The sequence below is a fragment of the Diabrotica undecimpunctata genome, chromosome 2 (genome assembly GCF_040954645.1).
Source record: "Diabrotica undecimpunctata isolate CICGRU chromosome 2, icDiaUnde3, whole genome shotgun sequence".
In the NCBI taxonomy this organism is placed as follows: domain Eukaryota; kingdom Metazoa; phylum Arthropoda; class Insecta; order Coleoptera; family Chrysomelidae; genus Diabrotica; species Diabrotica undecimpunctata.
This window is the reverse complement of record NC_092804.1, coordinates 5201329-5226876: the sequence shown is the minus strand read 5'-3', so window position 1 is coordinate 5226876 and position 25548 is coordinate 5201329. Positions and strand designations below refer to the sequence as shown.

The following is a 25548-nucleotide window of genomic DNA, read 5'->3' as shown; positions in this document are numbered from 1 at the left end:
GTATCGAATCTCTTAGGTGTTCCGTAAAAGTTATGTATTATCAACGGACAACAAAATGAGATGAACCAACTAATAAAAACGAAATTCATTCAAAAGTAAACTTGGACAGACTACTTTCGATCCCTATTTTTTATTTATTTACCTCTCGGCATCATGTGAGAGAAATACCGTTCACACCGTTCGCGAACTTGGATTTTTTATAATGTATATTAAGTTGCGGTCCACTACTTTCACATCGGTGAAATTGTAGGTACGTCTTCTAGTAACTATCCGTTCTCTCCTTTCTATACGAAGATATTCCTACTATAGTCACATAAATCATTAATGTTGATGTCATTTTTAGTTATTGTACTTACTAAATAGTTTAAGACGATAGTTTGTTTTTTTTTAATTGAGACCAATTTACAATTAACGTTACTTTTATATTATATTATGTTAGTGTTAAAGTGCTGAAACTATAAATTTTCATAATAGGATGAAAAAAATGTTCCGACTTATGAAACTGATAGGCAAGGTAGAGGCACAGAATAATAAACAATTTTATTTATTCTGTGGTAGAGGATTCATAATACGCAGGTTTTTTTATATTATTTATTATTCTTCGAAATAATATTTCACAGCCATAATTTGCAAGACGTAGAAATAAATATACATTTTAGACTGCCACTAGAAAATTCTTAATGATTTTAGAATAATTAATTATCCACAAACTTAAAACATGTAAAATTTTCACATAGAACATAAAGTTTAAAGCTACTGTTTCAACTTTCAACTGTCAATCCATAATTTCTATGAAAGATAACCTCGACAAGAAACGTCAAGAAAAAAGTCAGTTTATTGTATTTTAATTATATTTTTTTACTTGTAATGATTCATTAAATCAGTAGTGTCAATAGAGGAAACCAAAGTACGCAGGTAAATTAACAAGAATATTGAAATTTCTTTTATGTACAAACTGTCAAAAGTTTGTTATCAATGAATAACCATAGTGCATGATTGTTCTAGATTGATCTAAATCTAGAATGTTATTAGCTTATCTGATTTCAGGAAACAAACAAGTATGCAATCCGTCGAAAGTCATAGCTAACACCTCAAAATGTTCGGCTGGGGAAGTACTATTCATGGCGAATTAGGATTGGGTGGTATTGAAGAGGAGTATATCATCACACCCACAAATGTAGACTGGTACTTGGCCAACACAGTCATTAAAGCAGCCTTGGGCGAAAACCACACTCTTCTCCTCACCAAAGAAGGGAAGATATACTCTTGTGGAAGCAATGACTATGGACAGTTGGGGCATGACCAGCCACGGAAGAGGCCACGTATGTCTTTATTTAGTATGTGCCCCATTTTGCTTTTTGGTTTGTGTAATGTTATTCATGATGTTTCATTTAGTGTATAGTTCATAAAAGGCATTTAATCACAACTAACTTAAGAAAGTCCAATTTTACAATTTTTACCTAATAATCAATAGGGAAAAACCATAATGAACATCCAAAAGGATGATTGTAAACATTGAAGACATGTGTGCCTGCAGGTGTTTATCAAATTCTTAAGAATATGGATTTTACTTATTGTCTCATGTAAATCCCAGAACAAATGTTTGTAGTAATCATTCTCTATACCTAACTTATAATTACTTAAATGCTGTTTACTGTATAAACAATAATGCCTTAACATATACTGTGTATATATGTAGTATCTTTCATGGCAATAATATCAAATAAATAACCTAACCTGTCTTTACTAACATATTATAAATTACATTTTCAGAAATAGTGCTTTAAAATAATATCAGCATTTGTAAAATGACAAAAGATCTTCTCATTTTTTCTCCATTCAGTGATAAATCTAATCTTTCTCATTTCTGCAATATGTATTTGTGGTTCTTTTTTTCTTTTGAACTGCTCACCATTCAGTGCAGTACATACTAGTCTTATACTTATGTATAACAATCTTATAGAATTTGATTTTCAGTCCCTGTTTTACTTTTGTTTTGTTTTATAGGTTAATTTTCTCTCTTTTATAAGTATTTGTTAGCATAGCAATATTAATTGTTGCTCCTAGTTCATGCACACTATGTCCACTATTATTGTTAGTTTTACCTGCAGTTAAGTAAAGCTCACTTTTTGAGATTATATGAAATTTGTAGCCTATCGCGAGTCTTTGTTGGCTAACTTCATTTAATCTAATCAGCAATCGGTAAATAGTGTTTTCCCAGGGAATCACTTTAAATACAATCCCATTTTTTAGTCTTATACTGAAATTATACCTAAATAATTTTGAACAACATCAAATTGACATAGGCAGTAGAGAATATCAGGTGTATAGTGAAAAGGGGGTGGTTTTGAAAAAAGCTGTGGTTCATAAGGAGCTATACAGTCTGTATGAACCACAGATTCTTATTTATTCTATAGTTTATATAAAGTTTTATTCTATATTTTTGTGTTCATTTGTCATTATGAGTGCCATTGATATTATTTATCAATATATATAATACTAGACATTATGTGGCTACGCTATGTTATGTGGGTATGTTTAGAGTTGTTTGTTTAAATGTTTCTTTCCTTGTCTTTTGTGTTCCGTGGCTGTGTTGCTTTCCTGAGAAGTTGTATAAAACTCTGTATCGTTCCTGGCAGTTCGGTTTTGTGAATGTGATATAGAGTCTTTGGTTCTATTTTTTTAGTCCAACCAAGCAAAGAATAGTTGATTTTGATCACTCTATTTTAATAATGACTTTCGAATTGAAATAATTTTATGACATAATTAATAATGACCTCAATAATAATATAAAACACAATACATAGTCTGTCCTACAGTATTTCTTCAGCAACAAAGTGCAGTGTATAGTCATATTAAGTTAAATCTAAAGATAATTCACTTCTGTGTCACTTATGTCACCTATTTGTGAGTTTTGTTATTAAAATGGACAATAAAATTGGCAAGAAGATAGGTCAGACACAGATCTTCAAAACTATTCAGTCGCCAAAAAGGAAGCAAAAGTGGCATTATCAAAAGCTAAAGCAGAAGTGTATACTAATCTATACAGTCAACTTGATACCAGGGAAGGAGAAACCAAGATTTATAAAATAGCCAAACATAGAACAAAGAAAGCAAAATGTTCTAATTAGATTAGATGTATCTGAGATGAAAATAGTATAATACCAATTCACGAAAAGGATGTCAAAAAGAGATGGAAAAAGTACTTTGACAGTATAATTCTGTTAAATACATATGATTTCTGTAGCCTTCAGCTTTTAACAATTTACAGTTGGTCCTCAGCTGAGAAAAAGTGTGATAATCCGGAAGTGATTTAGTTGATGGAAAAATACAGGAATGAAGAAACAAATGCTCATATGGTATTCATTGATCTTGAGAAAACATATGATAGAGTTCCTCAGGAGATTCTGTGGTGGGCACTGGATAAGAAAGAATTCCCCGGTGAATATGTAAAGATTGTGAAAGAGATGTGTGAGGGAGTAACAACTACTATTAGGACAGGTCTGGTAGAGACTGTTGAGAATACACCTAACGAGGCCCTTTGTTTACTATTTTTATCTCTTCCCAAAAGAAATTTTAAGTGAAATTAGATTGGTACTAATAGTTGTTTTTGTCAAATGTCAAAACCAACATGCATTGAGTTGTAATGCCGTTTATTAAAGGTAAGAATAATGTTAAACCACCCTTGAGTTAAATTTTTTAATTTAAAAACAGTCATTGTAAATAAAAATTGTTGAAACCATTCATCTTCATCATTAAATATATATCGTAGCACTGATAAATACTAACACAAAATGGGCAAGTATCATTTATTTAATTAACATTTTATTTCTTTATGTGCCAGCACTGTTACAGTCACTACTACTTGTTTGTACTTTACTTGCATGCAAAAATATATTTATGAATCTGTATTTAATATTTAATTTAATGTTTAACGAGTCCATTAACTTGTAATCTCACATTAATCTTAATTTTCTGAATTTGTATAGTTTCACTGTGTATAATTGTGAAACATATCGATTATGATTATTTATCTGGAGGATAAATAATCGTACCAGTTTTTTGGTTTTTCTAAATACAAGCGTTTTGGAGGTATTAACAAAAACTACTTACAAGACGTCATCTTCGAAGAGCTCTAGCTCCCTTAGGAAACATTTTCGGACTAGTTGAATTGGGTTAAATCATTTTAAAATTATCTAAGGAATCTCCGGTTTTCGTTTGCCAGGAGGGTTTCTGGACACCCTGTACTATACAACTGAATTACTTTATTTGTTTAATTTGTTATTTCAAAATATGTAAATACATCTAAACATTTTCTGTTTCAGCCAATAAATATCTTTGTTATTTTAGAACCGGTAGCAGGACTAGAAGCTCATCATATAGTAGGAATAACATGCGGTTCCAGGCACTCCATGGCCTTGAATCAGTGGGGACAAGTGTTTTCGTGGGGATCGAATTTGCACGGACAATTGGGCTACGATACTGATGAACAAATCCAAGCAATACCGAAGACAATAAGGAGATTAGCCGCCTACAGTATAGTTCAGATTTGTTCGGGACAGAGGCATTCTGTGGCCTTAGCTAGCAGTAAGTGATATATAGATACTATTTTATATTGAAGTAAAGCTAAATTACATCCAGTTTTTTCATATATTTTCTATTCTTTTACAGTTATAGGTACACAAAGTCCATTGTTTTCTACTATTTACCATGTTTGTCATTCCTCTATCGACATATACCTCTTCTGTTCAGCTTTCTTCGTTTGTTTTATTTAAGATTTTCTGCATATCTCACTTGTCCTTCTACAAATATTTGCCAATTATACTTTTTATATACACAAACTTTTACAAAACTTGAAAACCATGAAATAGTCTTGGTAGTGGGAGAAATTATAGCCGAAATGTATCAGTGGGCAACTCATATAATCTTTTAAGAAATTTTGCTTCACTTACTAAACAGGTAAAATTTGAAATATTAAATTAACTAACTTTCTTGTAAATAAGCCTATAAAACTATAATGAAAATTCAATAAATATACAAAACAAAAAATACGTGTGAGCTACAAAAATTGTTAATCAAATTTAATGATTAATCAGTAAAATACAATGCCAGTATAGAAGTTTCGCTTCAAAAATAAATATTCATCAAGCACGTATTCCCATATTTCTCATGTCTTCATCGATGTTATCAAGGAACCTTGTTCTGGGTCTTCCCCTTCTTCTCTGACCAATGAGTCTATCAAGGAGTGTTTTTCTAGCTGGGTCATTTTGTTCCATCCACATTACATGCCCTATCCACCTCAGACATCCTATCTTAATATGTTTTACGACATTTGGTTCCTGGTATATTCTATAAAGTTCGAAGTTGTATCGTCTTCTCCACACTCCATTGTCATTCACTGCTCCATAGATTCGCCTTAGTACTTTTCTTTCGAAACATCCTAACATCTTTTCATTATTTTTTGTTAGAGTCCAGGTCTCTGTTTAGAGCCACACAAGACCGAGAGGAGTATGCCAGAATTGTCGCCAACATCCACTAATTGGATAGGGCACCACAAGAAGAAGATGTAGAGATTTATTTTTGTATATCTCGATTAGTGTTGCCCAAAATCGGTCTTGGTCTTGTTCTTGCGTTTTCGCAAGACCAAGACCAAGACCGCCTAATTTTAGCAAGACCAAGACCGCCTAATTTTAGCAAGACCAAGACCAAGACTGACCGTGCAAGATTTACGCAAGAACAAGACTAAGCCTGCGAGACTCTTGCGTCTTGCAGTTAGGACGGAGTGTCGTTTTAGCGAGTATTGTAGTTCGGGTATATGCTTAAAGACTCTACATATGAGACGCAAAAAAATATGTAATAAAAATTTGAAAAACTGGACTTACGCGCATTACGAACACTACCATAAACACGCATCAAAATCATCAATCAAAATATTCATTAAAAACAACACATTTGACACGTGCTCAGAGGTCATAATTACAATGTAAAAATAAAATATTTTGTACATTCTTTTCCAGCATACGACTTCTTCGCTCTGAAATTAATTGTCCAGATTTTGAGAATAGCCGCCCTCTAATCATAAAATAATCTTGCATTGCTACGCCGACAGTAATATCGTATCGAAATTTTTTAAAAATATGTCACCTTAGCTAATAAAAAATTATTATTATTACGGACACCCACTTAATAATTCAATTTGTTTCCCATTATAATTTAGTTTAGAATTTAGAACCTAAATAAACAAATCTTATCGGCCTAAGACTAAACATTGTTTCTGCTGAGTGTGCGATGAGATTATTCGGTTAAACCAAATTTGCTGAAAGAGCGCGACTAATATTCATAAGTTTATTAATAACAGATAATGTCGCTTACCGTGTAAACAAAATACCGAAATATTTAGAATAACGAAGTAACGATATATAATTCTCGGTTTGTTATTAACGGTATTGAATAGTAACGGACATTTATAGTAGTAGTTACTTTTTCGACATCACTAAACTTCATTTGACAAGTTTACAATTTGACATGGGGGACAAAGATTCAAATAGTTTTAGTCGGAGTAGTGAGCGTTGGAATTATAGATCTAAAAGACCTAAAAGCAAATTTGATGAGTTTTTCGAAATAATTCATGCATCCCAAATTGCTTTGTTTAAATTGTGCCTACATAGAAAGGTTAAAATGAAAATGAAAAACAGAAACACTTCAGGTTTAAGGAAGCATCTAATATCTTTTCACAAAAAAGAATTACAAATATTTCTTCCTGAAAAACCAAAATTCTGGTTCCTAAAAAAAATATTCCTACTACTTTATTTTGGTAAATTAATGTATTTATTAAGTAGATATCTCCTTAATTTAAAATAACTTATTTTGATTATCATTGCTTTCTGACCTATTCTTTATTTTTTCAAGTTAGTTTTTTATATAAAAGTAGAGCTAAGATTGTTAATAACATTTATGTTGCTTTAATAAGTGGAGATTATATGTTTGTTATCTTATCACCTAAAGAATATGTGCCCTTGATACCTGTATGTGGATTTTGTGCCACGTACCAATCTTTTTTAAGATTTCTATTTCATATATGGTGGAGGTCCATCAATACCTTTCTAGACAGAAAATGTTCTTTTAAATACAGTCAAGTACGAGTCATGTCATTAATTTGGTTTTTTTTGTGTTTTAACCATGTTTGATTGACTTTCGTGGGGCATGGTAGATAGCTGGGTTAGTTGGAGCATAGGCACGGATCACTTAGATCGTGGCTTCAAACTCCCCTAGTAACGTTTAATAAATAGCAATAGGCTAATGGGTAACTGCAAGATTTGCAAGACTCTTGCTGCAAGACCAAGACCGGGAGTGCAATACCAAGACCAAGACCAGGTGTATTGGCGCAAGACCAAGACTGTCTAAGTCTCGTCTTGTTCTTGTATTTGGGCAACACTAATTATGGAATGCTCTGAGTTCTTTCTCTCTGTTGAGATTTTCTATATATTTAAGTTCCTCATTTAGGTGGTTTCGTTTTTTTTTGTTTTGTGTATCCAAAAATAAATATTTGTATTGTTTAAAATAAAACAAAAATGGATGATTTGTATCTTTCGTATTTCTGTCTTATTGTCTGTTCATTTGCTGTAACAGTGTTTTTTTTGCAGGTGGTGAAATATTAACATGGGGGGCAAACAATTTTGGCCAACTTGGAGTAGGTCATCTTCCATCCAAAGTGGAATCCAACCCAAAAATAATATCCACTCTGTTAGGTGTTCCCATAGCACTTGTCGCTTGCGGTGCTAACCATAATTTTGCCATATCGAAATCCGGTGCAGTATTTGGCTGGGGTATGTATAATACAACCTAAAAATTATTGATTTTTTTTTGTTTAACATTTTTTCCTTCTGGATATCGCATTGGAGGGATTTTCCAGATAAACAATATGATAGCCTTGGCATATTCAAGCCAAATGCTTTCGTGAACCAAGAGAAACCTATTTGACAAGTTTTCTACGACTTTTCTATCAATATCAAAAGATAAGCCGCTTCGCAATGTTTTACAATTAATTTTATATCGAAATATTGAATCTTCTACGATCATTTTTAAGTTTTACAATGATTTTTTAGGAAAAAACACCCATGGGCAATTGGGGATCAACCATAACGAGAATAAAATGTTTCCCGAACATCTGAAAACACTTAGGAATATTAGAGTGAGATATATAGCGTGCGGGGAGGAGTTTTCTATGTTTTTAACGTTAGATGGAGGAGTTCTTACCTGCGGGTCTGGAATGTACGGACAACTAGGACACGGGACGATGAGCAATGAAATATTACCCAGACAGGTAAATAAATATTCAAATTTGATGAACATAAAATACAAAATTCTTCAGTAAATCAGATTTTTAGCGGATCTGTGAAGATTTTACTTAACAATGTATTTGTTTCTGGATCTTTCAGGTTATAGAACTGATGGGATCGACAATAACACAGATCGCCTGCGGTCGACAGCATTCGCTTGCGCTCGTTCCGTCTCGAGGAAGAGTGTACAGTTTCGGCACGGGCGGTTGTGGGCAATTGGGTGCCAGAAAAACGACGAACGCCTCAACGCCCCAAGTAGTTTTAGGTCCATGGGTATCTCCAAGTGGTATGTCACTGATTCCTGTAGCCCAAGATGTTAAAAATTTAGTCATCCATCGAATATTTGCAGGTAATTATATGTATTTGTAAATATTCACTTATAATTTACTTAATGTGAAATGAAACTAATCAATAAATCAACGATTCCTATTACGAATCTTTTTGTCGTTTTTTCTTAATCGTTTTGTGTCCTAACTCAAACAAATACTCCTAGAAATTGGTTATAATAATTCAGTTATTGTTTCTGTCACTTAGTATATGTCAATATATGTTGATTTCAGGTGGTGACCATTGTTTCGTATCTGTGATAAAAAAAGACAGCAAAGTGCCTCCGTTCGATGGTCGTGACATCGATCCTTCGACTCAAATAACTATCCTTTCCTATAATTTTGTAAAGAATCTTTTGCGGATATCAGCCAAAGACACGGTCGATCAAGACGTCTGGACTTTCCTGGAGACCGCGTTCAAAAGTTTGGCCTGCATGAACGGTTCGTTCCTATTGGACAATGACGCTCACTACATCTGCAACATTAGACATCACGGTGTCAATGTGGCAGTAGCCGAGGATGCCTTTTCTTATATAGCGAAGATTGAGAACGAGAGTATCAAAAATTTGGTAAGTTAACTCAGTAGATTTGTTTTATACTGATATATTGTTGACCATCTGTTGTTTTGTTTTTCTGTTCATTTTCCGGGGTTCGCTACAAGAATCGTAGTGTTACCATATTGTACTTATTTAAACTTATTCAAAGTTCGTGTAATAATGCTGGAGGAAAGTGCAGTATTTGGCAGGTGCAGATTCTTTTCAATGTTAAGTAGTTAAGAGAGAATAAAAAATCATCTTTACTGGACAAAGTGAACGTTTATTTTCCTATTAAGAATACCAGAAAAGTTGAGCAAGGCAGAAACCATGTCACTACCCCAGCTCAAGATTATTCGTTAAGATTTTTCGCTCTAAGATAAAAACTTGGAACCACGTGACAGTTACAATCTGAACTTCAAAACATAAGTGGCTTCCAAATAAAACTGAAAAGGATTTGGCAACATCTTCTATAAGTAAATTTGCCTCAATGCCTAAATTGGTGCTCGAGTTCCAGTTCCAGTGGTCATCGTAGAGCAGTATTAAGTTTTGGTAGGGAGTATGTGAATTGGATAGAAGCCGATTTAGAATGAGTTCTCTGGATAGAGTCACGCTTTTGATTGGATACAATTGACAGACTAGTTTGTAGAAGGCAAAATGAACTGTATGCTCGCGTATGGTATGGGAGGCATTTCCTTAACATCCACGGACTTGGTGGTAATGAATAATGTAAATCTTATTGCTAAGCAGTACATATTGTACATCCTTCAGGATCATGTAGGGTCTTTTGTCCCTTATATTGCTCAAAATATTGTTAGTGCATGATCCAGAACTGACCAGAACGTAGTCTCAACCCTAATAAAATAGAACATATTTGGGATATGTTTGGGAAGCAATTATGAGGCAATTCTTGGAGCAGTGTCTTCTTCTTCCTTCTTGTATGTAGACTTTAAAGCCTGTTTCTTCTTCAATATTAGCCTCCTAAATTATTTAAATTATTGCACCATCTTTTTCTTGGTCTGTCAATAATAGAAGACATAAATGCCTTGCATGTATGTCTTCTATTAGAAGTCCTATAGAGTCAGTGATTCTACATTGAATTGTTCCTCGGTGATTTCCTGTCGAAAATGTTTTGGTGTTATTTTCATTATTATTTTTGCTAGTACTAGTTTGTGTTGGAGCAGTGTACAAATAAAAATGTAAGGTAGATGGAAAGATGTAAGTAAGTTAATAGAAAGGCACAGTTTTGAATATCATACTCTCACCACAAATGCCGTCCAGAATGCCAGCCTTATCCCATAAGAGATATATATCCAGATATATTTTAAATGTTTTTTTAACTTTATATTCCTTTTAGATTTGGAACGGCATAGTGGATAACATCATTCCTAGTCTTATTCCGTCGCCTCCTGACCAGGAAGCTCTCCGAATATATCTAACGCTACCGCTATATCACGAATTCAACAACCCCAAACAGCATAGTAAACTGCATAAACCGTTCGCAAACGCTGTACTTATGTTAACCAAAAATGCTACTAATGTAAGTGAAATTTTAATAATATTTAGTGTAGTAATTCTCTTTAACAAATTTCTTTCTGATAAATGTGATAATCAAACTATTAATATTAATAGTACTATTCCGACCAAACTACCACTACTTTTTATTAATAAAAAGTGCTTTAACAAGCGACAAGTTTTCAGATTAGCTTAATTTATCTATTTTAGATAGTCTGTGCTTGGTGGAGGATGATGAGCAATGATTATTTCGAAAGACTAGTCAATTCCTTTAAGTCTGTAGCTAGTTTCATAATACGAAATCAAAAAGTACCTGAGGGATCGGTAAGTAACAATAAATTGAAAGTCACTATGTGAAAAAATCGTCTGTCGATTCATTGATTAGACATGTCATGATCTCGACAATTGAGTCCCCACGTTGGGCGCCAATTTGTAACGGTTAAACGGTTACATATATGTTGCCTCTCACACTTCCTCTCATAGTATCTAACGCAGTTGTAGATAAATCCGTAAATCTTGTTATATTCTTTATTATTAAATATTGTTCGAGTATTACATATTTTGTTACTTTTTAGTTAATCTTTTATGATCCCAGTCTAGTTGCTGTATTGGATGTTCTTAAATTTCTCAACGATGTCAATCATTTAGAGGGAGGTTTAAAGGTGTCATACGATACCTTCTACATAAGTGACCTTACAGAATTTATGAATATCCGATACGACTATGTTTATTGGTTGCGACAGCAAGCGACACGTGTTCAGGTAAGTGCATATCTAAATTATTTATTTTTTTCTCCCGGTGTTTATTTTCGTAAAATATTTTAAATTTAATTGAGACAATTAGGGCGGTATTTTATCTCAATAGCTTCTTTTTTTGTAGAAATGGATAATCGTAGTGCTCCTTTCGCGAATAAGACTAGGTGTATGGGTACTTTAAACATTGTTATCGCTTGAATTAGAAATTCTCAATGTATATTACTTTGTAATATAAAAAGTAAACTTTAAAAAACACTTTCAAAGTCTATGAAGAGATGACGTGTGCAGACTTTTATACAGAGCTATATTATGATTTGCCTAACTATTTTTTCGGCGTATGATCTTAATCTTTCATAAATTATGTTTAATAATGCTAACCTCGACATATAAAGGAATGTTTCCATATTCCAACTGCTCTCCTTTTTCATGTAATGGTACCAGTGTTCCATTCATCTGGTAGTTGATTGTTCACCCATATAAATTGTTCGTTCGTGTATGGCATTTTTTTAAACAGCTCAGATGCTAGCTGCTCTGATCCCGGTGCTTTATTTTTTTTTAATTTGTCTACTATCCATCTAACCTCTAGCCATTGTTGGGAGGTTTTTTTTGTTATCTGCTTAATTTGCAGACATTTCAGGATTCGCCACCTTTTTATCTTCTTTAAATTTTTCCTTCATCAAATTGTCCATCTTTTTTATTTTTTATCGTATTTTTATGTAAACTGGGTGACGCAACCCTAAGTTTGGAAAATATCCTTAATTTTTCATACAGATTGAACTGAATTTTTTCAAGATATCCTGAAATTTTTTTTTTTTTCATTCTAGAGTGATAGAGTGCTTTTATGTAGCTACCCCTTTGTGTTCGACGCCAATGCAAAAGTTCAGTTGTTAGAAACAGACCAACAAATACAGGTAAGTGTTTTGGTATTATATTTTTATCGAACAAATTTTATTTGTATATGGTTAGGATATTGACTGCGAAAGCTGCGCTTTCATTTGCCCAATCATATTTGACTTTGATGTTTAAAAAAATTTCTAAAAATAATATAAATAAAATAAACAAAATCTACATGATTGAGCTGTGCATTCTTTGTTATTATGGGAGTGTCAGGTCGTGCGTCGTAACTACTTCCTCTCTTAGTAAGGCGCTTGCCGACCAAAAATGTACCAAATTCAGTGTATCTGCCAATAAATTGATATTTTTCTTATCTACTTTAGATGCACAACGCGATAACGGACGCCGCTCAGAGAGCAGCCATGGCTATGCTGTTTTCGCCACACAACTTGCATGCCATTCAAAGCCACCTCGTATTGAACGTTACCAGGGAAAATATTGTTGAAGACGCCATAAGAGAACTTATGAACAGTGATATTAATGATTTGAAGAAGCCATTGAGGGTAAGCACGTCCAATATTTAAAAATAATCTGTACGTAGGAATAGTTTAGTTGTCTGGTTCATAGAGATCTTAGGTATTGCGGAATCTTCGAATACACATATGCGGCATACACAGGGTGTGATGGTATGGGGTGCAATAACATATTTTAAGTTTGTATTCGCAGAAATATGAATCTGAATGATGTGGTATATGATCGATACTCGACTGAGTTTCTAATTTATTCTTATTATCAAAATACTTACGTTAAATTCAAAAAGTCTGCGATTGCAGTTCTATAGGGTACCATAATTACAATCTAACCCAACATAACCTAATCTACCCTTCTTTGACTAATATTTTAGGTTTTAAGTATAACCACTTTTCAATTTATTTCTTATGGGATGTTCGGATTTCATGAAACTTATAACTAAGCTTACTATTTAAAGAAATTAATTAGTTAACTTAAGAATTCCCATTTGAGGTCTGTATAATACTTCATAATTACATAGTTCAATTTCATTGCACGTATGTACGTATATACTATCGGTAACTTGCATAAAACTCCATATTAATAAAATGTCTGCGTCGTTTTTATTGAAACAATTAGATTGTCTTTTTATTTCGATAGCTTCTGGGATAAAAATTGGTATATAAAGACAGGTGAGTGTATAAAACTTCTGAGTTTCTGAGTGTTTTGAATATTCTACTGATTCTACTGTATCATTCAAGATGGAGATGAAGATTGGTTCATTCTTGCCTTTCCTAGACGTCTTGGTAAATAAAAATCACTCCCAGGATTTCTTTTAATGTATAAAATCGGAAAGTTACTCGCACCTACTACTATTTGGATACTAATTACTACCATCTACCTGCACAAATTATTTCAGTTATCAATACCCCATTTACTCTTAATAAGAATACTTTTCTTCCATATATCAAGGATGCCACTGACAAAATGGATACAGTTCTCAAATCAAAGGCAATAAAAACAATGCATGTCGGTGTGCAGACTGTCGACGATTTTCGATAGATCAAACCATTCGAAGAATTCAAAATAGAATATATTAGCATTCAGTGTCAGTCCACAATTCCGATTCGATTTCTGCACTGACCCAGCATCTTTAGTAGATTTAAGTTACAAAATCATCGAGCTATTCGTTCTTATAAACCAAGGAAGAAGTCATTGAGATAAAAAAACGCCCTAATTGACCCAATAAAAGAGATGATGTCTTAAACATGGAGACTCCTCAAGTAGAATAAATCACCGTACATTTGTTGTAAGGCATAATCCTGTTTCTATGAGCTGTATGGTTTTAAAGACTGTCAGTAGGGTTCTAACCTGGCTGTAGAGCCCTTCCTCCTTTATCCGGGCTTGGGACCGGCAACAATTCTGTCGAGCTACTCGATCCACCGAACAAAACTGCAGGCAGAGGTATTGTATTGTTGTATAGAGTATAATAGACCAGCATTTCTGTGTCTGATTGACCTAAAGAAAGCATTTGACAGAATAAAACTCAAAGATGTAATCCATCTTCTGTATAATAAATATATATATAAAGTTTCACTAAATATTATAAAGACTATCGAAAACATTTACCAAAACAACAAAATGAAAGTCAGAATAGATGGACAACTTACAGAACCTACAGAAATGGACAGAGGAATAAGACAAGGGGATTCAGTGAGCCCCAACTCTTCGATTTGATCATGGATGACATCATCAAAAGCGGTAACAAATTAATAGTACTATATGGCGAAACAGACACATTAACACAAGTCAAGAATTTATAAAGCCAGTGTAAGACCAATAATGACGTATGCCTCAGAAATAAGACCCGACACAGCCACAACGCAAAGGTTACTGGAAACAGCAGAGATGAGAGTACTGAGAATTACAGGAAATACGTTAGGAGATCGACAGAGAAGACATTAGAAGAAAATGTGACGTACAGTGAATAAATGAATGGAGAGAATACCCACATAAGCAGAATGGAGGAGACCAGTGTCGTCAAAAAAGCAACAGATAAGTCACCAATCGGCAGAAGTATCGGATGACCGCGCAAAAGATGGAGTAACAACCTTCCATAGAGGTATTAATCCGCCAATGAACAAGCAGAATTGCTTCTAAAGAGGAAGAAGAAAACGAAGAAAACATTTGTTGTAACAATCCACGTCCTGCCTTTAAGAATCTTGATATCGACTCCCACTTAACACAACGTTAGCAAACCAATTTTTGATTAACATAATGAACTCTGTAATAGTGAAGTAATCTGGATACTCTTGATCACATTTTGGATAATTTTTTTCCACTTTGTTGATCAGTCCTCAAAGTCTATAATTGCCCATTACTGATAACTTCATGTTTTCAGTACAAAACTGAGCTATCAGCTATATATCATCGTTTTATCAAAACAAGAACTTATTTGGTTTCTATTTTTAGGTTAGGTTTGCCGGAGAAGAGGCTGAAGATGCAGGAGGTGTTACAAAAGAATTCTTTTTGCTGTTATTAAGGGAAATTTTAGATCCCAAATACGGGATGTTCCAAGAATACGAAGAGACTAGAGCGATATGGTTTTCCGAGTCGTGTTTCGAAGACATTTCAATATACAATTTCATAGGTCAGTTTTAGGTGAGATTTAACGAGCTTTTTTTAATTATATTTTTATTTTAGGCAAGTTTCTTGGCCTGGCGATCTACAACTTTACTATAATAGACATTCCTTTTCCTCTGGCTCTCTACAAGAAGCTTCTAGGCGAACCTATAGGTAAATAAGAGGGAGTGGACGGTTAAACACTCAAAAATGACATACGAAAGTGCCCTAAAGGTTTGCGCTAAAATTTATTATTGATTTTAGTGTTAGAAATAACAATACTAGTCATTTTGTAAACAATGTGGTATAATCTATTTAATCCTAATTAATTGAACCAACAAAAAATATTTGTTCTTCCGGAAATAATTATTGCCAAAACACTCGTAACAGGTTCTTCTTCTTCTGGTGCCTATCCGTTCCGGATGTTGGACACTAACATGGCTATTCTGACTTTGTTGACTGCTGTCCCGAAAAGTCCGGTAGTGGTTAAGTTAAACCATTTTCGCAGGTTATGCAGCCAGGATATTCTTCTTCGTCCTGGACCTCTTTTCCCATGCACTTTACCTTGAAGTATGGTCCGAAGTAGGTTGTATCGTTGTTCATTGCGCATTATATGGCCCAGGTATTCTAGTTTGCGACGTTTTATGGTTATGACTAGTTCGCGCTCTTTACCCATTCTATGTAGTACTTCTTCGTTGGTAACTCTGTCTATCCAAGAAATCCTCAACATGCGTCTATAGCACCACATCTCAAATGTTTCGAGTCTCTTCAGTGATGCTTCAGTTAAGGTCCATGACTCCACGCTATATAAAAGAACAGAGAATACGTAGCATTTTAGTAAACGAACTTTTATTTCCAATTTTATATCGCGGCTGTTACAGATTTTTTTCATTTTGACGAAAGCTGATCTTGCCTTCTCGATCCTTATCTTAATTTCCGTCGATTGGTCCCACTGTTCATTTAAGTTTGCACTCAGATAACAAAAGTTGGTGATTTGTGTTATAGGTTGTTGGTTAACTAGTAATTGACCAGGTGGTATCCTATTTTTACTTATAACCATGTATTTGGTTTTTTTTATGTTAAAATCAAGCTCAAACCTGCTACTAACTTCTGCCACCCTGGAGACAAGAAGTGTCTGCAGACCTTTAAGACTGTCTGCAAAAATGACAGTATCATCAGCGTATCATATTTGTTCAATCGTTCTCCGTTTATAAGTATTCCCTCGTCTATGTCCGTTAGCGCTAGGTTCATAATGTGCTCTGAATATGTATTGAACAAAAATGGGGACAATATACATCCCTGTCGCACACCTCTTTTTATCTTTATGTTGTCTGTTAACTGATCCCCAAATCTGTCATATATGCTGTATTATGTTTATCATTTGTTTCTTATTGCATAAGGACATACAATGAGTGATCACAAAGTTCCAGGACTAATGGTTAAAATTTCACCTCATCCAACATTGATTTCAATGTTGAAAGGGCCACTGTAGTATGATGTTTAGCTCTTCCAATAATTTTTATTTAATATTTTTAAGTTAAATATCTATCCTTTCAAAGGTCTCGTGACTTTGGGAAGCAAAAAAAAAGTGTGCATATTGAGCATCGAAAAAACTACGGAACTTAAAATGGGGCGACGTTAACTTGGTATATGAAAAGTCCTGAAAGTTAATGATCAGTTCTTGTATGTATATATCGAAATATTGGTAAGTGTCATACCAAAATTGTCTTCCCAGCGGACTCTCGCTTTTTCTCAGGTTAAACGTAAAGAAAAAAAGGTATTCTGTCGCGCTTTTATCAGCCAGTTCGCATGGTCAAATTTCTATGAAATGTATTCTTAAATTGATAATTTACTACTATTTATTTTCAGGATTAGCAGATCTAAAAGGTCTTTCACCCACAGTAGCGAATTCACTCCAGTGTCTTTTAGATTACACAGAGAATGATATGCAAGACGTGTTTTCCTTATATTTTGACATATCGAGAGAATCCTTCGGCGAGACCGTCACTATTCCTTTACAAGCTAACGGTTCAGATATTCCAGTAACTCAGGAGAACAAGTAAGTAGGCAAAAATTAGATTTTTGCGGTTTTAAACGTAATATCGATCAGGAATGTACCTCCTGCACTTTTACTTCTAGGTAACGTACACTAATTTTGCATATACTGGTAAACTACATATTATATAACAGATATACCTGCAAATTTCTTTATTATTTCGAGAGTTATAGAGAAATATTTATTAGAGGTTAGTTTTTGATAACATGGCAAGAATAGACAAATTTTTCAAATTCAATCTGTAATACACATTCAGTATAAAGTCAATTTATAGCCTATATTCAATTTAAATGCCAGTTTATAAGCTAAAATCAACTTTGGTTGTCAATATGTAGACTACAGCCAACAATTTTCTTGATTCTAGTCATCTCAGAAGTATATTCGACCTTACCAAAAAATACAGTACTAAATACCAGTTTATTACCTAATTTGGGAGTCACTTTGTAGCCCGCAACCAATAATTTCGCTGGTTATTGACATTTCTGGGATCTTTAGGTGTAGATTCGACCTTCACTGTGGGATGCACTACCAAATTCTAATTAAAACCTACAATCAATTTTAGAAGCCATTGTGCGGAAGTTTATAAGCTATAATCAACTGCGAGAGTCAATGTGTAGATTACTACCCCAATTTTCTTGATTCTAGTAAGTTGTTTGATGTAACAGAAGAGTGAAATATTTATTCATTTTAGACAAGACTATGTCACACTCTACGTTAACTACATTTTCAATGAAAGCGTCAAACATCAGTACGAAGCTTTTCGTGATGGATTTATGAGGGTGTGCGACAGTAAGCTGTTAGAACTGTTTCGCTCGCACGAACTAATGGACATGATAACTGGGAACGAAAACTATGATTGGCACGCTTTAGAAGAGGCGGCAGAATACAAAAACGGGTAAGTGTCACTTTTTTTATGTCACTTAAGTTGAATAGTCTCGAAAGTGAATATACAGCATTGGAACACCAAAAAATGTCAAAAGATGGGATCAGGTGAGGTAAATGTGAACTAGGGGTAATTGTAAACAACACTCTGATTCATCAGAAATTCAAAATACGAGAGCTTCGCGCGCCTATGTTGTTCGGCACACACCGGTCCGATACGCAGCCGTACAGTTCAGTGTGATTCAGCTGATTCGAGGCGTGCCATGCTGAAAAGTTTTGGATAGTGTTTTATATTTATTAATTCATTTCGGTCGCATTACGTGCTCGTGAATAAAAGAGGTACTGAAAGGTAAGTTTCAAATCATTTATTGCTGTGAGTAGTAATGTGTGCATGTAAATAAATGCATTTTGTTGGTCTAACCTCAATATTACGAACTAATACTGAACAAATGAGTGTTTACATTTACCCCTTCAAAATTTGTCTGTGGGGAAAATGTAAACACTAATATGGGGGGATGATTCTAAACAACAACTTATCGTATTTATTTTATTCCAGGGTTTAATAAAAATGCCCAGAAAATATATTAAAAAGAAAACTGTGGAGAGATACTCTCAAGAGGATTTGTTAAGAGCAGTTAGTGATGTAAAAAACAAAAATTGCATAATGTTCCTCTGGCAGTTATCTTTCATAGAATCAAGAGCAGAAAAGTACCAGAAACCAAAATGGGAGGTGGACGTCCTACTGTGTTAAGTGGAAGAACAAATAGTACTATGTTTAAAGGCTCGAACACGAATGGGATACCCCTGTAATAAAGAAGAACTTCGAGACTTAATTGCAACTTTTCTCAAAGGAAGTAATTTACAAACACCATTTAAGGATGGCCGTCCTGGCTTGGACTATTATTACAGCTTTATGAATCGACATAAAACATTGACCTTCAAGAAGCCTGAACATCTCCAAAAGGCCACAAAGGTCAGAGAAAACCAGAAGTCATCTATAGTTTCTATAAAACTTTGGAACAGGTGGTTATCGAGGAAAAGATTGATAATGCTGCGTTTGTTTTCAATGCAGATGAAAGTGGCTTTGGAACGATCCATCGAGAATAAAGGCGATTGGAGAACGAGGAAAAACTCTCTCAAGAGTCTCTGGTGGTTCGGGGAGAGAGTCCACAAGTGTTGTGGCTTGCGTTGCGGCTGATGGTTCTTTTCTACCACCCTTCATTGTTTTTAAATGGTGTGCAGTGTAGGCCATTGTTTGAAGGCCAATTGGTCCCTCTCTGTTTTCGTAAAGTGGGTGAAGGATTTGCGAGCGACAAAACATCTACCTGACCAGAAAGCGTTATTGTTATATGACGGACATTAAGAGTCACATAAGTTTGAGGATTATTGAGTGCGCACTTGAAAATAAAATAGTATTAGTCAAGTTTCCCAGCCATTTAACAGACAGGCTGCAGCCACTGGGTAAGTGTGTGTTCGGCCCGGTAAAAACTTGCTGGGAGAAAAAGCTTATTGCTTATGGAAAGAAACATATGGGCCACGGAACAGGACGCGTACAGAAGAAATAATTTACTGAGATTTTAGGATTGTGGAATGAAGCTTTCACTGAGAATAATATTAAAAGCGGATATGTAACCACAGGGGCATTTCCAGTCAACCCTAAGAAGTTTCCAGAAGATGAATTTAATCCTACTGATTTGAATAGGTTTAAAACTACCAGCGGAGAGCCATTCAAGATCATAACAATCAACAGGGCGAATATAGTGAAGTCGATAGTAGAAACAAAGAATGGTGACGGAATTCCCACAGAGGCAGAACCACTAGGAGTACAGCAGGGTCCGTCCGGATCTGCCATTTTAGATGTTGCCACTTTAGATGTCAAGTGTATTACTGCTGCTTCAGATATTGTTGCTACATTCTCATCAGAAATTGTTAAAACACTAAATGTGGACCCAAACAGAAATTCTGTATAACCCAAAAAAGTTACACCAAGATTAAAACAAGCCCAGTATGGAGAGGTGCTTACGACTTAAAGAAGCAGAACGTAAAAAAGAGGAGAAAACTGCACGAAAATCTAGCCCTCGTATGAAAAAGGCTCCCAAAGAGAAACTAAAAGGAAAACATAAGGAGTGCAGTTCAAGCTAAGAAAATGAAGTTCCCTATAATGACGACTCGGTTGAAGAGCTACATGAAATGGAATGGGCCCAAGACGATGCAGCAGAAAATCTTCCGGATGTTAAGTATAAACTGCCAGAATGTCACCTAATTAAGTCAAACATATATAAGCGAAATTCCTTGCAGGAAGCAGAAAAAACACATGTTATAAATATGTCTGCCGTGTACGCGACGTAGATGAAGAAAATGGTGACATTACAGTCGTTGGATTTAGGCGCAACTGTAAATTTGGAACTGAATTCGTTAAAAAGGAAACCAATATTTCGTCAATTGAATTTGAAATGATCGAGGCCTTGCTACCTAAGCCCACAATTTCAATAAAAGTAGAAAAACATTTTTCCGGGCACTGTCAGTGTTTTCGAAAAATAAACTTTGATTCAGCTTATTTTTGTCGTCATTTGTGTGCACTAACTGTATATAGGGGTAATTGTGAACATCATTGTAAAGTACATTACATGTGTTTAAAATGTTCACTTGCATTGTCGTTTACAATTTCCCCGTAAAAATTCAATATAAAATTAATAGGACAACGAATTGCGTGTTTCCATTTACCCCTATAGTTTTGTAGTTTGAATTTTTGGTTCGGGTAATTGTAAACAGCCCCTGAAGCCCTTGTAATAACCAATACGAACACGAAATTTCGATAAAATGGGTAAAACAACTGAAACTAAGTAGGTATTACCAAATATATAGAATTTTCTCTGTTAAACACAAAATATGTAAATTTTTAGTTGAAAAGTGCAAAAATCGTTTACATTTACCCCACCTGACCCTATTCAATTCGGTTCTCCACCAAAGTTTATAGTCCGAGAGCTAGGATAGGTAATAATGGAGAACCCATTGCTCAAGTATTCCTGTTTAATTCATACATCAAACTATCCAATAAATACCTTTATAATTTATCACCTGTTTCAATAAAAAGCTGTTCTAACAACACCTCAACTACTTCAACCTGTAATTAATCCCAAGCAAAATGGGGAACACTATCTGAGACTGAATTGTTAACACCAAACTGAGTAGGAATGAAGTTTGTAACACTATAGTAATGTGTAAGTTCTTTTTAGGTATAAATCGTCGGATAAAACGATCAGATGGTTCTGGGAGGTTATCCATGAAATGTCTTTAGCAGAGAAGAAAAAGTTTTTATTATTCTTAACTGGCAGCTACAGAATCCCTATTCAAGGAATGAAAGGAGTAAAGGTAAGTTATCTAGGAAAGGATATTATCGCTTTTTAATTTTTTGTAGATTTAATATTTTACTGAGTAAAACTTTAGTAACTTTAGTTTTATTCATTTTACAATAAAATTCCTTTCCCAATTCTTTATTTTAGCATTTATTTTATATTTTACTGTAGATCAAACACTTCCAATAAGAAAATTTCCCATATTGACTTTTGACAGGGACAAATTGACATTTTTGGACCATTTTTGACAGCACAATCACTTCTATTAAGTTCACAGTAAGATGTGCAAGGAACTCTTAAACGTTTTCATTTTTGTATTTTATGATTGTACCACTCATTTTCGTTCCAGATATATATCCAACCAACAAACGACGAGAAGTACTTGCCAGTGGCTCACACCTGTTTCAACTTGCTCGACTTGCCCAAGTACAAAACGAAGGAGCGGCTTAAATATAAGCTGATGCAAGCCATACAACAGACGGAAGGATTTTCCCTCGTTTAAGTTATTCAATTGATACTCCTTTGCAACGTGATCCACATAGAGATAACCTAAATGAATATTTTTTCGGTTACAAGTATTTATTTTGTACAAAATGATAATAAAATTAATTTGGAAGAACGCTTGAATATGTATATTTTGTACAAAACGCATTAGTCGAACATAAATGTTTAGGTAAATATGGTCCATTTATTTTCAGTATTTGCGGTAAGTATGTGATCCCTATTTACATGCTTAGATTTCCAACGCTGTCTATTTAGTATTCAGTAAAGATCAGGACATTTAAAACATTTTAAAATATTTTGAGTAAGTTGCGGGGGTTATGTATTGTAATACATTCCATTTATAACCGAAATTTATTAAACTTAACGTTGACATATGACAACTGACATATCGATTCATGCAACGAAGACTGTAGTAAGTCATTTTAGATAGTTTTGAGAAAATTAATTTACTAAAAGCATAGACACTGGTTAGCAGTTTCTAAAATATCGAAAAATAAACTGTTCAAAACAAAACTTTTATAGATATGTATACATATCAATAAGACAATATAAGACAAATATTGTTTAAAAAATATGATGATTATACAGCGAAGATTACAGTAACTCAACCTAATGCAGTTATGGTTGAAAATGTAGTAGGTTATTTGAGATACTATAAAACTGAATTGTGTGTTTTAAGTTGCCTATACAGCCGCTAGAGTTACCACAATATTCTATGTTACAGCTACGTATAGAATAATTCAGAAGAAGGTAGTAACTCCAGTTATACAAAAATTGAGTTACTAGAGTTTTGTTGTATGAGTTGATATGAAAGGGGGTAAATGTAAAATTTATTGAAATATTTGAGAAATTTAAAGTACTTTTTTCTTGTTAATAATAATCGTAGACAAAAATAATAATAATAAAATAATATCAATAATGCCGTTTTGACTGAGCTACTATTACTTTTATTAACTGTTGGCACTAGACGCGGTCGTAATCAAGGTCTTGTAGGATCATTTAATTTGTGTGTGTAGCTGATTATCCAAATAATTAGTTGCATCGAAATATAAGGTTGAAAAAAATCCATGGTTTACTTTTGTACGGTCCTTCTGTCTGGGGATTAGTGCAGCCAAAATTGAACTTATTGAACAGAGCTGATAACGTATTCGGATTCAGTATTAAAAGTTATATTAGGAAAAATCTAAAGCCGGAAATTATGCCTTCCGGTGTTGAGAAAAATAGAAAAACATTTATTTGTAAAGTTTCTCAATGTTAGACTAGCTATTCATTTTAATCCATAAATATCGTCTAAAAGTTAATATTGTTGCACCCCTTTATTTAGTATATTGTAACGGATGTCCCGTTCGAATTTGTTTTTTATTTTATTAATATTAATAAAACAATTTACATTGGTTTAAATGCAAATAATTAAATTAAACCGTCTGATGAAATGCAATGAACTTTATGGACATTGAGTCAGTTAACATCAACACATTCACAAAACATTTATAACAAAAATGTATAATCAAAATGCTGACATATGACAGCTGATATTTTCTGTCAATTAAAGGCCGTAAGTGTCATATTTATTGAGAGATTTGTGGTAGAGGGGCGTTTTTCATTTCTCACCTTTCTTTGGTTTTATGCGGTCTGTGTGCCTGCGGGATTATTGCAGCCAAAAAGGGAACATGTTCTGAACAATTGATAACAGATTTGGGTTAGGTTAATTGTTGATTAATGTCATAGGATTATGACACGCTTTCGCCTATTAACATTTCTATAAATGTTTCTCTGTTTTAGTTACAATTTATTGTATTTCCGGGCCGATTTCTTTATCGGTTCCGTTTTTTACTGTTTCTGCATTTCACTTTATATTTTTTCTTCTTCGCCCTCTACTTTCCCATCCTTGCATTCGCGACTTTCTTCTGCTTATTTAGAATTGAGTAGAAGCATACCTCCCATATTTCTTTTATGTGTACTGATTCGTATTCTGTTATTATCTTCTTGTTTTGCATTCCTCTAGATCTATCCATTGACGAAGTATATTCGATTCTAACATGCCATTGAAATGTTTCATTTATAATGGAAATGGATGAAGCAAAACGCTGACATGTTACGTCAATTCAACATAGTTTGTGTTAACTTTAAGTTAACTTTAAGTTAACTTTATTGTCCATTTCGTTCAATATATTATACTGGATGTTCCATAGACATTTTATTGATATTAAAACAAGTATATTAGGTCAAATAAAAAATTGTAAAGTATGTTTGTGTAAATACCCTGTCCATAAACCTTTAAATACAATATTTAATCACAATATTTTGATATAATATAAATGAATTGCAAATTCGGTATTAACCCTTGGGCCATGTATTAAAAATCTAAAAAACTGACTAGTTTTGGCGTTCACCTGGCAATTATATAATTCGATATTGTGCCATGTGTCTCATAAGGATTTTATGATATTTTATTACTACTAATAAACAGATTTATGTTCGGTTAAATAAAAATAATTAAACTTAACAATAATCGTCCAATATATAGGTGTATATTGTCAGATATATATTGAAAACCACAAAAGATGTGGTTATGTTCGACTATTGTGATTTATTTTTGTGAAAGTTTTATTTGATTGTTTGTTGATGACGATCACGTTACTGAGGATGTCCAAGAAAGGTTTTTTATTATTTTTTAAATGGATTGATTTACTGACTTTTATAAAATGAAGGAATTTTATGGTAATCCATGATAATTTAGTCAGAGGGAATACTTAACGGTCAACAAGCAAAGTATACGAAATGTTAGAAGTCAGTACGTTCCAGTTGGACCGTTTGTCACAACTGTTTTCGGGCAAAATGGCAAAAAGTAACGTAACATACATTTATATACATACATACATACAAGTACGTAATACGTTATAAAAGTTCTAGGTCACATAGTGTCTTAAATTACGTCTAGAACTAAGTAAAAGACTATTTTTATAAACAGATGAGGGCAATAGATGATTTTGAGCCGACTTTCACTTGAGTACACTCCGTATTGCAGTGTTGCTACACTCTTAATCTTTCCTATGACTAGCATCTTTAAATGTAAACGGAAGAGGTAATGGGTTTAATCTACTAAAACAGTACAACACTGTATTACAGTCATTAACATGGAGTGTACCTTGGTGAAAGTCTGTCAATATTATAAAGTTGTTTGGTTTTCTTTTTATTTTATTCCTCGTTTTTTTTTGTATTTTTAAATGTTTTTTTTTGTTTTAGTGTATTGTGATATACTTGAATAATTTGTTCTGTTGCATTTATAAGATTTATAAATAAAGTATTTCTGATT

General features: G+C 33.7%; 1 protein-coding gene across 2 annotated transcripts; it reads left to right on the top strand.

Moving 5' to 3' along the window:
* The first annotated feature begins 758 nt into the window (after positions 1 to 758).
* On the top strand, positions 759 to 25548 carry Herc4 (HECT and RLD domain containing E3 ubiquitin ligase 4). Of its 2 annotated transcripts, none has more exons than XM_072522162.1 (18): positions 759 to 915; positions 1048 to 1322; positions 4351 to 4587; positions 7644 to 7826; positions 8106 to 8323; positions 8439 to 8688; positions 8900 to 9234; positions 10556 to 10738; positions 10924 to 11037; positions 11289 to 11474; positions 12293 to 12379; positions 12686 to 12865; positions 15285 to 15462; positions 15516 to 15608; positions 17304 to 17493; positions 18182 to 18385; positions 21609 to 21744; positions 22078 to 25548. In XM_072522162.1, exons 2-18 carry the CDS (start codon positions 1097 to 1099, stop codon positions 22228 to 22230), a joined length of 3153 nt encoding a protein of 1050 aa, XP_072378263.1. In that variant the 5' UTR covers positions 759 to 915; positions 1048 to 1096; the 3' UTR covers positions 22231 to 25548. The 2 variants fall into 2 exon arrangements, with proteins under 2 accessions (XP_072378263.1, XP_072378262.1); XM_072522161.1 differs by having other exon boundaries at positions 1048 to 1337.

What these genes read in the sequence shown, in the direction of transcription:
- Herc4 (XM_072522161.1), top strand. Translation starts at nt 1,097, where the DNA reads ATGTTCGGCTGGGGAAGTACTATTCATGGCGAATTAGGATTGGGTGGT. An exon ending in GCCACGTATGTCTTTATTTA is followed by an intron (nt 1,338 to 4,350) that starts GTATGTGCCCCA and finishes TTGTTATTTTAG; the next exon opens with AACCGGTAGCAGGACTAGAA. An exon ending in TAACCAAAAATGCTACTAAT is followed by an intron (nt 10,739 to 10,923) that starts GTAAGTGAAATT and finishes TATCTATTTTAG; the next exon opens with ATAGTCTGTGCTTGGTGGAG.